This window comes from Notamacropus eugenii, chromosome 1 (genome assembly GCF_028372415.1).
Source record: "Notamacropus eugenii isolate mMacEug1 chromosome 1, mMacEug1.pri_v2, whole genome shotgun sequence".
NCBI lineage: Eukaryota > Metazoa > Chordata > Mammalia > Diprotodontia > Macropodidae > Notamacropus > Notamacropus eugenii.
The window spans coordinates 737,549,617-737,561,769 of NC_092872.1; the positions used below are offsets into that span (position 1 = coordinate 737,549,617).

At 46.8% G+C, this 12,153-nt stretch overlaps 1 protein-coding gene across 21 annotated transcripts in view; it reads left to right on the plus strand.

Annotated features, from left to right (window-relative positions):
• DYSF (dysferlin) overlaps positions 1–12,153 on the plus strand; it is a 253,717-nt gene that overhangs the window by 59,462 nt on the left and 182,102 nt on the right. For all 21 annotated transcript variants that reach the window (XM_072651404.1, XM_072598690.1, XM_072655480.1 and 18 more), the window contains exon 4: positions 9,381–9,486. In XM_072651404.1, coding sequence (XP_072507505.1) covers positions 9,381–9,486 — 106 coding nt within the window. The remainder of the gene's footprint in view (positions 1–9,380; positions 9,487–12,153) is intronic.

Consider the following 12,153-nt stretch of genomic DNA (forward strand, 5'->3'; position numbering starts at 1 on the left):
CTAGCTGATTCCAAGGGCACTTGGAGTTCTAAACTGCGATCCTTTACCTCTTTAATCAGCATCTCTCTATTTCCCGCTCTTATGGGGAGAGAGGGGAGAAATGTTTTGCCTCTTATCTTCCTGCTTGTGTGATCTTGGCCAACTCATTTCTTTGGGCCACTGTTTTCCCATCTCTAAAATCAGTCAATCAACAAGCTTTTATTAAGCACCTGCAGTTTCGGGGCATTAGATTGGATCCTAGGGGGCATCAACTTTATAATTTTACAGATGGGGAAACTGAGGCCCGGGGGGGGTGAAATACCTTCCTCACTGTCACAAAGTAAGTATCTGATGTGGGGTGTCACTGGGGGCCTTCCTCCTCACAAGTCCAGTGCTCTAGCCACCGAACCACACTGCCTCTTAATTACCGTAGCCTTTACAATTCCAACCTCCTATGTATTTGTGGCTCACCATGGGCATTCCTAAGTGGTGCGGTGGGTAGAGTGCTGGCTTGGAGTCAGGAGGAGCTGAGTTTGAATCTTTCCTTGGACTCTTATTGTGTGATGGTGGACAAGTTCTTTTTTCCTTCAGCCACAGTTTCCTCATCTATAACACAGGGATGAGAAAAGCTGAACCTCCCACGGTTCTGGGGAAGATCAGATGAGAACACATGCAAATACCCTGCAAATCTACATAAATGCTGGCCGTTATAATTGGGGGCAAGGAGGCAGGGGCCAGAATAATACCTTCCTCTCTCAGCAGTCCTTCTCTTCCTTTAAAACCCTCCTTCCATCTTCTGCCTCTTCAGGAAGGCATCTGCAGAGTGGGGGAGAGGCAGCCTGACTCATAATAGATACTTTATAAAGGCTGATTGATTGATTAATTGATGAAATTACCTCAAACTTAGACTCGTGTAAATGGGCGAGGTGCCATCCCACCCCAGACAAGGGGACCCTGCTCTGTTTGTATGAAATGTGAGCGCACTTACATTCTGTTGATTTGAGGTCTCTCATTCCAGGCAGATTCTATATCCCCTCACGTACAGCTGGACTCTCAGCTGTTCTCCACGTTAGCTATTCCATCATGGGCCCCACTGCCTTGCCAAGAATGTTCTCTCTTCTTCCCTCTTCCAGACCTGCCCAAATGCCACTTCCTATGGTCACTGAGCTTCTATTAAGCCCCTACCATGTGCTAGGCACTGAGCATCTATTAAACACCCACTATCTGCCAGGCACTGAGCATCTATTAAGCATACACTATGTGCCAGGCACTGAGGATTTCAGTCATTTTAGTAGTGTCAGACTCTTCATGACTCCATTTGGGATTTTCTTGGCAAAGATACTGGAGTCGTTTGCTGTTTCCTTCTCCAGTTCATTTTACAGAAGAGGAAACTAAGGCAAATGGGGTGAAGTGACTTGCCCAGAGTCACACTGTTAGTGTGTCTGAGGCTGGATTTGAACTCAGGTCCTCCTGGGGATACAAAGACCAAAAAAAGAAAAGTAATGGTGCCTGCCCTCAAGGAACTTAACATTCAAATGAGAGAGATGATATGTAAAAATGAGGCTTTTTCTCACTCCCACCACTGGTTAGTGCTCCCTCCAAGCCCAATAACTTTGTATTTCTTTTGTGGATATGTGCATTTGTGTGGTGTGGACTTGGGTAACTTGGCCTCAGTTTCCTCATCTGTCAAATGAATAGGTTGGGCTAGGCAGTCTCTGGGGTGTCTTCCAGAGCTAGATTTAAGATCCTATGATCTACATCGGTAGAACATAAACTCCTCGAAGGCGGAGGCCATCTCCTTTCTGTCTTCTTATCCTCACCAGGGCCTGGCATGTTATGTAGTAGGTGCTTCATAAATACTGGTTAAATTGGTTTGAAGAAGGGAGACACTTCCTCTCCTTTCTCCCCAGGTAAATCCTTCTTCAATGCCTCACTGTGCCCTGGAGGTGCTCCATATTTCTCCAAGGCTTTGCTGATGAGCAGTGGGTTCTATCACTCAAAAAACATTTTCCAGGGATGGAAGACTCTATGTCTGGAACATAGAGCTTAATGAATGTGTGTTGACTGACTGACTGACCTTTGTAACATCTCTCCTATGTGCTCCCTCTTGTATTCTGATGCTGCTGCCACCTTGGTGCCCTGTCCTCCCCTCATAGGACAGATTCCTCATTACCTCCTGCCTGGATTAGAGAAATAACCAGCTGATTTATCTCCTAGCTAGTCTCTCCCCTCTCCAGTCTGTCTTCCACCTGGCTGCCAAATCAATCTTCCTAAAGCACAAATATGAGCATGTTATCCCTTCTATTTGAGGAATCCCAGCAGCTTCTTATCCCCTCCAGGATCAAACATAAAACTGTCTTTTTGGTGTACAGAATCCTTCACCAGCTGCCCTGCCTCACACCGCAATCCCTTTCTTCCCCTCCATACGCTGCGGTCCTATGATCCAGGCCTCCTGGTTGTTCCTCCTTCTGTCTCAGATTCCAAACATTTCCCCCAGTTGCCCCGGTAACTGGAACACTCTTCCTCCTCATCTCTCCCTCCTGGTTTCCTTCAAATCCCAGCTGAAATGCCACCTTCTTCTGACATCCTTTAGCAGCCCTCCTTAATGCTCTGTGATCCCCTTGTCCACAGCTCCTGGTTACACGGGGAGCTCCTTGGGATCAGACTGTCTTCCCATTCTTTGTCTCTCCAGGGCTTGGCACACAGTAGGCACTTCATATGTATTTACTGACTGCCTGAGCAGTGAACTAGTTGAATACAGGGTAGCTCATCACAGAAGATGGGCTTCCCCCATAAAAGATCAGCTGAAGGAATTGGGGTATTTAGGACTTGGGCGGGGTGGGAGGGGAGAGGTTGGCTCAGTAAGTGCTCAGTCAATGCTGTGGACGACCTGACTCCTTTTATATAGTTCTCTGAGGAACAGCCCTGGTCCCTGGAGCTTTGTCTCTTCCAGAAATCTTGCTCCCTTCTTTTTCAAAGGTCCCCAAGGAATGCAGAAGCAAGAGGAAGAGGAAGGCCATTGAGCTGGCCTAATCAGGGCTAGTGATGGATGCCCAGTCCTAGGAACAGGATGGGGAGGCTTCCAAAAAGAAGCATGGCGCTGGCAAACAGCTGCCTATAAAGCGTGCCTTCTGGGGAACCGTGCTTAGTTGGGAGTGAGAATCTCAACAAATGGGAGGAAATAACAATCAGTCCATACCCAGCAACCCCCGGGGCCAGCTCAGGCTTCTCTCCTCCCTCTGAGATACCCCTGAGCCGGCCGTGCTGGCTGTCCAGGATGGCTGGCTGGGGTTTTGGCTGTTACGGTGATGGCTGCTTCCTTTCCAAGCTTCCGGCCATTGTCCCCCCACCCTCCTTCTTCCGGGAATTCTCTTCTTGCCCACACAAGTCCCAGTGTCTCTGAGCTGGATGGGGCCTCAGCAGCTGCTTAGTCCAGGCTGTAGCAGACGCAAATCTCCCCTGCCCAGGGTCACAAAGCTGCAGCTCAGTCAGGGAGGGGGAGCCAGCGCTGCTCTGGGCAGCCCATGATCCCTTGGGATGGAGCTCATTGTCAGCTCGTTTTTCACTAAAGCACAGTTTCCGGGGCCAGGAAGGCAATTGCCTGTCATAGATTTAGAGCTGGAAGGGCCTTGAACGTTATCTAGGCATCCAGGCTTTGCTGAAAATCCCTTCTTATGACGAACTCCCTCCCTCCCAAAGCACCTCCATCCATTGCTTGGGCAGCTCTAAAAGTGAGGAAGGTTTCCCTCAGTTCATAGGATCATAGCGTCAGTAGTAGCAGTAGTGGCACTGCTAGAGATAATAGCAGTAGTAGTAATGTTGGTGATGATAGCTGTTAATATTTATGTGGCACTTACAAGTTTGCAAAGCACTTTTGCAAAGCATTTACAAATGTCATTTTGTTTGATTTTCACAACAACCCTGGAAGTTAGGTGCTATCATCATCCCCATTTTACAGATGAGGAACTGAGACTGAGATTAGTAAATGACTAAGGAGGGATTTGAACTCAGGTCTTTCTGGCTCCGCATCCGACGCTCCATTCATTGTCCCTCTTAGCTGTTCTTGTAATGGGTGGATAAATGCAGAGGCAGAGTTCATTCTATCAAGAGGAGAAGTGTCCTAACAGCTGTGCAGAAGGGGAAGGTGGGTTCCCCCTCATTTGGAGGCAAAGCCCTCAAGATCTTTTGTCTAGGATTTTGTCAAGGGGATCATTGTTCAGATGTGTGTTGGACTGAAAGATCTTTAAGGTTCCTTCCAGACAAATTTCCCCCTTCTAAGTTCCGGCCTTGGGCAATTGTCACCCAGGACCTGAGAGTGATGAAGATGCAAAGAACCAGAGACCATCTAGTTCAAGAGTTTTAAGCTCGAGGTCTCTGAACTTTAAAAAGAAACTGTTTTGATAGCTGTCTATCAATGTTATTGATTTCCTTCATGATTGTGTATGTTTAATTTATTCATTTAAAGGCATTCTTTTGAGAAGGGGCCTTACCAGACTCCCCAAGGGGTCCAGGACACAAAAAATGGGAAGAAGTCTTGAGTTCCACCCTTATGTTTTACAAATGGGGACCTGAGGGAATGTGAGGGGGAGAGGGAATGTGACTCAGCTAGTGAGGCCACTTGATGTGGGGGTCTCCTGCTGCCTATGGCGCTGCTCTTTCCATTATATCACATTGGCTGGTGCCAGAGAGGAATGTCCCTCTCCAGGACACAGTTTAGTTCCTTATCAGTAGGTAGGGGCACATTCAACTTGTTCCTGGCAGACCCCACCCCAAGGGAGAGAATGAAAATAATCCTGAAGTGATGATCAGTGGCAGGCAGACAGCCTGCTTCTCTGAAGAGTGATTGGAGCCAGATCTGACTAATCAGGTTTCTAGTTTTTCTATCCAAGAGACTCAAGAGTGTTCCTCCATGCCCATCCCCACACCTCCAGCTTCCTGTGGGAACTGACCCTATGCTGTTCTCACTGAGCCCCAGTCCTGCTGGCCAGGCTGTGTAGGCTGGTCCTCAGCTAGCTCATCTGAGAACCAGCCCATCATCTCCTCTGCAAACCAACTTCCCATCCTGACTTCTCTATTTGGGTCAGCTGGCATTGCCAGTGAAGGAAGAGGTAGACCTCAGACAAGACGCTTTCCCTTTCCCTTTCGGTTTCCTTATCTTTAAAATGAGGAGTTTGGACTTAATGATCTCCAAAGTTCCATCCTACTAGAGGGAATCTCAATTCTGAGATTCAGGAAATCTATGTGCAGTATGCTTGATAAGTGATCAATCACCCAGCTTTTGCTCAGATGCTTCTGGTAGCAAGAGTTGAAGATCAGGGCTGCTTTAACTTTTTCCACTTGAAGTTCCTTTTCGAGTTTCAGCAGCTTTTGCTGCTGGTGTGTGATCTGAGGGCACATGCAGTACAAAGTGCACGTGTTGTGTGTTCAGAACCAAGGCTGCAGGGAAGTTGGCCCATGCATTACAGGCAAGAGCTGCCAGAAACAACTCAGATTCATTATGCCTTTGATTTTTAATCAAATTAATTATTTAATTAATTAAAATCAATTGGTTTAAATAAGTAAATTAATAATGAATGAATTAAATTAAGAATTTAATTTTTGGTCATCACACGTTCAGAAACTTTTGTTGGCAATTTTTTTTCACTCATATGGAGTCGTGACCCACAGTTTAAGAAGGACAACCTCAGGCCCAAATCAGGCTGGTCTAGCACTTCAGGCTACAATGAGGTAAGACATTCATAGACCATCTAGTATTTAACAGTTAGTGGGCACACGGAGGATAGAGTGTCAGACTTGGATCTGAATTCAAATCCAGTCCCAGATACTTACTAGCGATGAAACTCTGGGCAAGTCATGCACTTTCTGTTTGCCTCAGTTTCTTCATCTGTTAAGTGAGCTGGAGAAGGAAATGGAAAATCACTCCAATGTCTCCACCAAGAAAATCCCAAAAGGAGTCACAAGGAGTCATACATGACTGAAAAACAACTCAACAACAATATTATTACTATTATGCATGGAAAGGGTACTTAGTGCTCCTTCAGGGTGGTTGGGAGCTCTTGCAAGAAACTCTTATCCTTCTACCTTTGTTAGATGTTGCTTCCTCTCCTGACCTCTGCGATCCAGCAAAATTGACACTGCATGTCCCATCTCCCCACCTTTGCACTGGCTATTTCACATGCCTGGAATGCCTTCTCTCCTCACTTCTACCTCTCAGTCCCTGTCTTCCTTTAAGATGAAACTTAGGCATCGTCTTCTGCATGAAGTCTTTCCTGATCTCCCCAGCTGCTCATGTCCTCCCTCCCAACTCCCTAGGACCTAACCATTTTGTATCCCCTGCTATTTACTCACGTTACATTTCTGCCCTGTACATTTTTATACGTACTTTCATTTCCCCCGTTATAATATAAGCACTTTACAGGCAGGCGTGGTTTCATTCTTCAGATTTCAATCAATCTACAAATACTTATTAAGCACCTACTATGTGCCTGGTGCTGTTGTAAGTGCTAGGAATATAAGTGCAAAGAGTGAAACAATCCCTCTTGGTGATGTCCTCAAGTTCTAAGAAGTGTAAATATTAATGTAATATAAATATAATACTAATTTAATAACTCCATGGATTTATATATGCATGTAGACACACATATACATACATACAGAAATAGTAATTACCTGTTATCTTGGAGAACACTATTATAATCGTTAACATTTGTCATTATGGCTGCACCTAGGGCCATAACTGGCCTGTAGTAGGTGCTTAATAGGGCCTTGTTGGTTGATTGATGGGTTAGTTGAAAGGTGCGTTGAGTCAGAAGGATGTGGGAATGATACAAAGGACAGTGGGGGAGACAAATAAATAGACTGGTGTCTTCATGCCTTGGGTGACTGGGAAACTGAGTCAAAGCCTTAACTTCTACTCTCCTTCCCCAAGTCTGTCAGATCTCTGGTATAGTTTCCATGCCTTTTAGGGAAAAATTAGCCCAGCCCTCTTGTCTGGAACCATAGCAGGTATTGCCCAGACCACAACACAGAACTTGCTGCCTAAAGAGGCAGCCTAGCCCATTTTCTAGGAGTGGGGTAGACTTAGATGGTCAATCACTTAGCTTCTCAGAGACTCACTTTCATCATTGGTGATGAAATAGGGAGACTAATAACATCATTTTCTTCACTGGGTTGTTGTGAGGACCAGATGGGATACTGTTTGTCAAACACATAGCCAGCCTTTAATTGCTGTATCAATGTGAGCAATTATTGTTGTAGTGACTTGTACCATCATTATGATCACGATCCCATTTGGTTTTAAGGTTCTGTTCTGGTTTTTTTTGGACAGTTCTATTTATTAGAGATTCTGAGGTATAGAGGAAAGATGACGGGGCTTGGGGACAGAAGATCTGGATTCAGATCCCAGCCCTGCCACTGACTAGATGTGTATGATTGTCTTAGGAAGCACGATACTGAGAAATTCCTTCTACATCGTTGCTTTAGATTTTTCTCTCATGGTCAGAGAGAATGGACGATGGTGAAGCTGAGTAGGTGAACTAAATGGAAGAAAGGCAGGAGTCCAAGCCTGATTTTAAAGACCTATTTCATAGGTACAAATTTGCCTGAAAAAGATCTGGGAATCTTAGGGGACTGCAAGCTCATAGGATCCTAGATCTAGAGATGGAAGGTGGGATTTCAGCCAAGACTTGAAGGAAGCCAGGAGAGCTGAGAGGCAGAGATGAGGAGGGAGAGTGTTCCCAGCATGGGAGACAGCTGTAAAGAATATTTGGAGTCTGAAGATGGAATGCCTTGTTCAAGGAACAGCCAGGAAGCCAATGTTACTTGGTAAGTATTTTGCAGAGAGGATTCTTATTGAATAAAGTGTATGCTGAGGCATCTTTCCATTCTGAGATCCTGTCATTCATCCATGGTGATCACAAATCACAAACCCCCATTTGTGGGTGCTTGGCTCTTCTTGTGTGTGTCATCTTCCATCTTTGTGTGCCAGCTCCCTCCTCTTTTGTGTAGGGGACAACCAAACAAGTCCTACATTTCTAGGGTAAGGATCAAGTGAGTCAGCTGTCAGAAAGATCTCTGTAATCAGTCATACAAATGAGAATTTTCATTACTATAGAAAAGACCTATGTATATTGAACTAAAATCTCTCTAGCCTCCAGAGGCCAAGGCATGCCTCCTGGAATTCCAAAGGACAAGTATAATCCCTCTTCTCCATCATATTCCTCCACATGGTGGAAGATAGCCATCCTATCAGACTTAAGTCTCCTCTTACCTAAGTCAAACAAAGTAACTTTTGGTCCTTCAATCCATCCCTACATCTCTCTTATTTTCTCTCCATCTCTTCAGTCATCTGGGCCTTTGTTATTCTTCTCTAGATCTACAGTAGGAATTAGGGGGTAAATGTTGTTGGGTCAATCACCATTCTGTGGCTAGATTTAGGTCTAAGTCTTTGGTTGGTTAGTCGTGACCAAGGTGAGGGATTGGTTGTGGAATGGGTTAGTGTCTATGTTGAGAGCTTGGGGTCACTCTCTGTCAGGGGTTAGTGACCTATTAGTGGCCAGGGTTAGTAGTCAGTCTCAGATTGGAGTTCGTTAGAGTCAGAGGTCAGATGGTCCTCTTGTGGCAGGGGTTGGAGGTCAGCCTGTACTTTAGCCTGGATTGGGGTTTAGCCAGCCAGAGTCCACGATGAGGAGCTCACAGACTCTTCCTCTCTCAGGTGGGGACAGAGTCAGCTTTCCATGGCTGGGACCTAGCAAAGAAAACATGAATCATTTTCTCCTCCTTTCTGGTGGTAGTTTGGTGTATTCTGTTCCTCAGCTTCCTTTTTCCCGGGCTGAAAGGATTCCCTAGAGTTTCTTTTTTATTTTCTCATTAATGAATTGATTCATCCCTGTGTCTGCTTGGGAGACATTCCTGGGCAGACTACCTGAGGTCAAGAAGTCAAGTCTGTTCTCGGGGGGACTTTTCCACTGCCTCAGGCTTCTTTAGGTTCTTCCAGATTCTCTCTTGGTTTTTCTCATATGTCATTGTAGGATTGGTCCCTGTACAATGCACTTTCTTATCTCTGTTGTTTCCTACCATGGAATGGAGGCGTCTTGAGGACAACATGATCTCATCATTTAGTCAATGACTAGCATAGTGCCTGGCTCATACTATGCACTTACTTAATCAATGCTCATTGATTGAATGACTTCCAGGGAGGGCATTTTTGTTGGGTTCTTCATTCTGCCTGGTTAGGTGGTGGTGAGCATGGATGGGGGGTGGGGGTTTGTGGGGGGAAGATATTAGCCCTGAGAAAAGCAGCAGCTTCCTGAGGGGAGGCACGGGTCATCATATGCCCGACTTTTCCTTCCCATGTGTCTCTTCCCCTTCCTCCCACCTTCCCTGACTTTCTCTTCTCCTAGATTCCTGGGGGAAGCCCGAGTCCCCCTCCGCGATGTCCTCACCACCCCGAGTTTGGCTGCCAGCTTCAATGCCCCACTTCTGGACACCAAGAAACAGCCGACAGGGGTAAGTCGTCAGTGAGAATACATTTTATTAATGGGCAGCGGGAGCCAGAATTTATGGCCAGGATCACCTTTGAACTTCACTGAAGACAGTCACAACAGTGAGCCTGAGGAAATCAAGAGAGGGATGAATATATAACCAAGAGACCCTGAGTTCAAAATCTGGCTCTGCCGCTTTCTATGTGTGTGACTTTGGGCAAGTCATTTCCCTTGTCCAGGACTCAGTTTCCTCATCTGTGAAGTGTTGGACAAGATGACCACTAAAGTTCCTTCTAGTTCCAAATCCACCCCCCCCCCCTCCTGATCCCCAGGGAATCTTGCAGAGTCTAAGTCTATCCTTGCCAGTTAAGGTTGTTTGGACAGAGGACTAGACAGGAGAGATGAGGATTAACTTGGACATGGATGCTTGGAAAAGTGGAGAGCCCACGAGATGCTGAGGTTCGACTTGGAAACATCTCAGCTGGAAGGGACCTTAGAGATCTAGCACAGTCCCCTCCATTTACAGATGAAGAAGGAAGCCCAGAGCTGTGGAGTGACATCCCTGAGGTCCCACACAGAAAGTCCAGGCCCTGCTCTCATGATAGAGAGATGCAGCACCTGATTGCACTGGCTCAGGCAGCTCCTGAGCAAGCAACCTTCCAATGTCCACCAAAGCAAGTTGGCCTGTCAGGGAAGGGACTTACCCAGGGTCTCACAGCCAGCACAGGGCAGGGGCTGTACAGGGACTGTCTTGTGCCTCTTTGTTCTTTGTCCCCAGCACTTAGAACAAACAGTGCCTGGTATATAGCAGGCACTTCATACATGTTTATCCACAGGCCTGGAGGGAGGCCTACTCCCAATGCCCAGAGGCCTCTAATAACATGACCCGCCATTTCTAGCATGTTTGGAAGTTTGCAAAGTGCTAAACAGACATTATTTCACTTGATTACAGGGTCATCAGCCCAGGAATTTTCTTGCTCCAGCTTCATCTTTCTTACTTTTCTAGACCTTAAACTAATTATTCCATCAAATAGCCAGTCAACAAACTTTATTACGCACCCTCTAAATGTGCACAGTCCTCCTTCACTGAGATTCAGTCCCCTTGCGCATTACACCATCACCTCCCTGGTCCTCTCTGAGAACAGGACAGATAGCTGTGTGGTCAGCATTGAGGAGGTGCTGGAGAGATCAAGACCAAGCAGTCGCTTAGAGAAGTGGCAGTGGAATGAGCGGAGAGGGAACGAGATCTTCCCTCCCAAATTTTGTTCCCCAGGAGCTCTCACTGGCTTCCCACGGGTACCACAGGCTCTGTTCCTAGCTGACTCCCAGCCTGAGATTTGCCCTTCCTTCATACACAGTTCTTCTGGTCCTCCTGGTTTAGGGAGCTTGAGTCTCCCCCTAATTGCCCCCTGATTCAGAAGGAAAGTTTCTATTAAAAAGACTGCCACAGGCTGGAGCATCTTGTTCCTGTGGGAATATACAGCTTCCCCTCCTTCTGGCCTCCCCATGGACTCCAGAGCCAGCCCCCTCCTCAAACTGTCTGATCCCATCAGAGAATTCCCTCCTGAAATTTCCCTTTTGGCACAAGGCTATCTCAGTTAGCTATTGACACCCTGGCGGTGGCAGGGGTACCCCAGTTCAGTAGATGTCTAGCCTTCTCCCATCTCTGTACACAAAGGCAGTATGGTTCCCATGGAGACAACCCTGGCTCTGGAGGCTCAGAGGACCCCGGTTCAAGTGCCAGCTCTGGGACTCACTCTCTGGATGACCGTGGTCAAGTCACCTCACTTCTCTGGGAATGTGGCCTAAGGTTCCTTCCAGCCTTAAATCTATAATCTATTTTTTTTGAGGCAAATGAGATGGGAGGGGGAGTGACAGAAGGAACCCCATCATCTATTTAGATCTTGGAGGGATATCAGAAGCTACTTAGTCCAATATGCCAATTTTACAGAGAAAGAAACTGAGGCCCAGAGAGATGAGATAACGGGATATGAGCATAACTCTCCTGATTCCCAAATCCTCCCCTTTGCCCTTCTTGGCTTCCCTGTGTTCCCTCTGGATGGGGGTGAGGGTGGAGTAAGAAAATTATGGGGATAGTGAACAAAGAAAGACCTTTGTGCAAATAGGAAGGACTGACAAGGGTGAGAATTGGGAGATTCTAGGCGCCCACTTCCCCATGTGGGGAGAAGTCTGTCCCTTAGTTCCTCTTCTGCTTTCAGTTTGGATTTTCTCTGGGAGGGAGTGGGAGAAGGTGCAACCAGGCATGGGTCAAGAATGGAAGGAGGCAAGCAGCGAGTCTTCCAGGGAGAGGGCAGCCCACAGCCCGCTCACCTGGATGGGGAACACTCCTTGAGGAGGTCTGGGATGGGTGTCCCAAAGTGGGGAGCCAGGGGCTAGAACGGTGCTGGCAGAGGGCTGAGCAGGGCCCATGGCTAAAGGGAATGTTGGACACCAGGATCCTGGGACATGACAGAAGGGACCTTGAAGGTTCAAAACCCACATTTTATTGGTGGAGAAACAGGCTTAGAGATGTACTTACCCGAGGTCACAAAGAAGACTCTCTCTAGACCATGGAAGCCTAGATTTAGGGCTAGAGCGAGGTCACCTAATCCAAACCCTGATTTTATAGGTGAGGAAATAACCCCAGGGTCTCATGTGTGGCGAATCCATCTGTCAGCCAATTACCATTTGC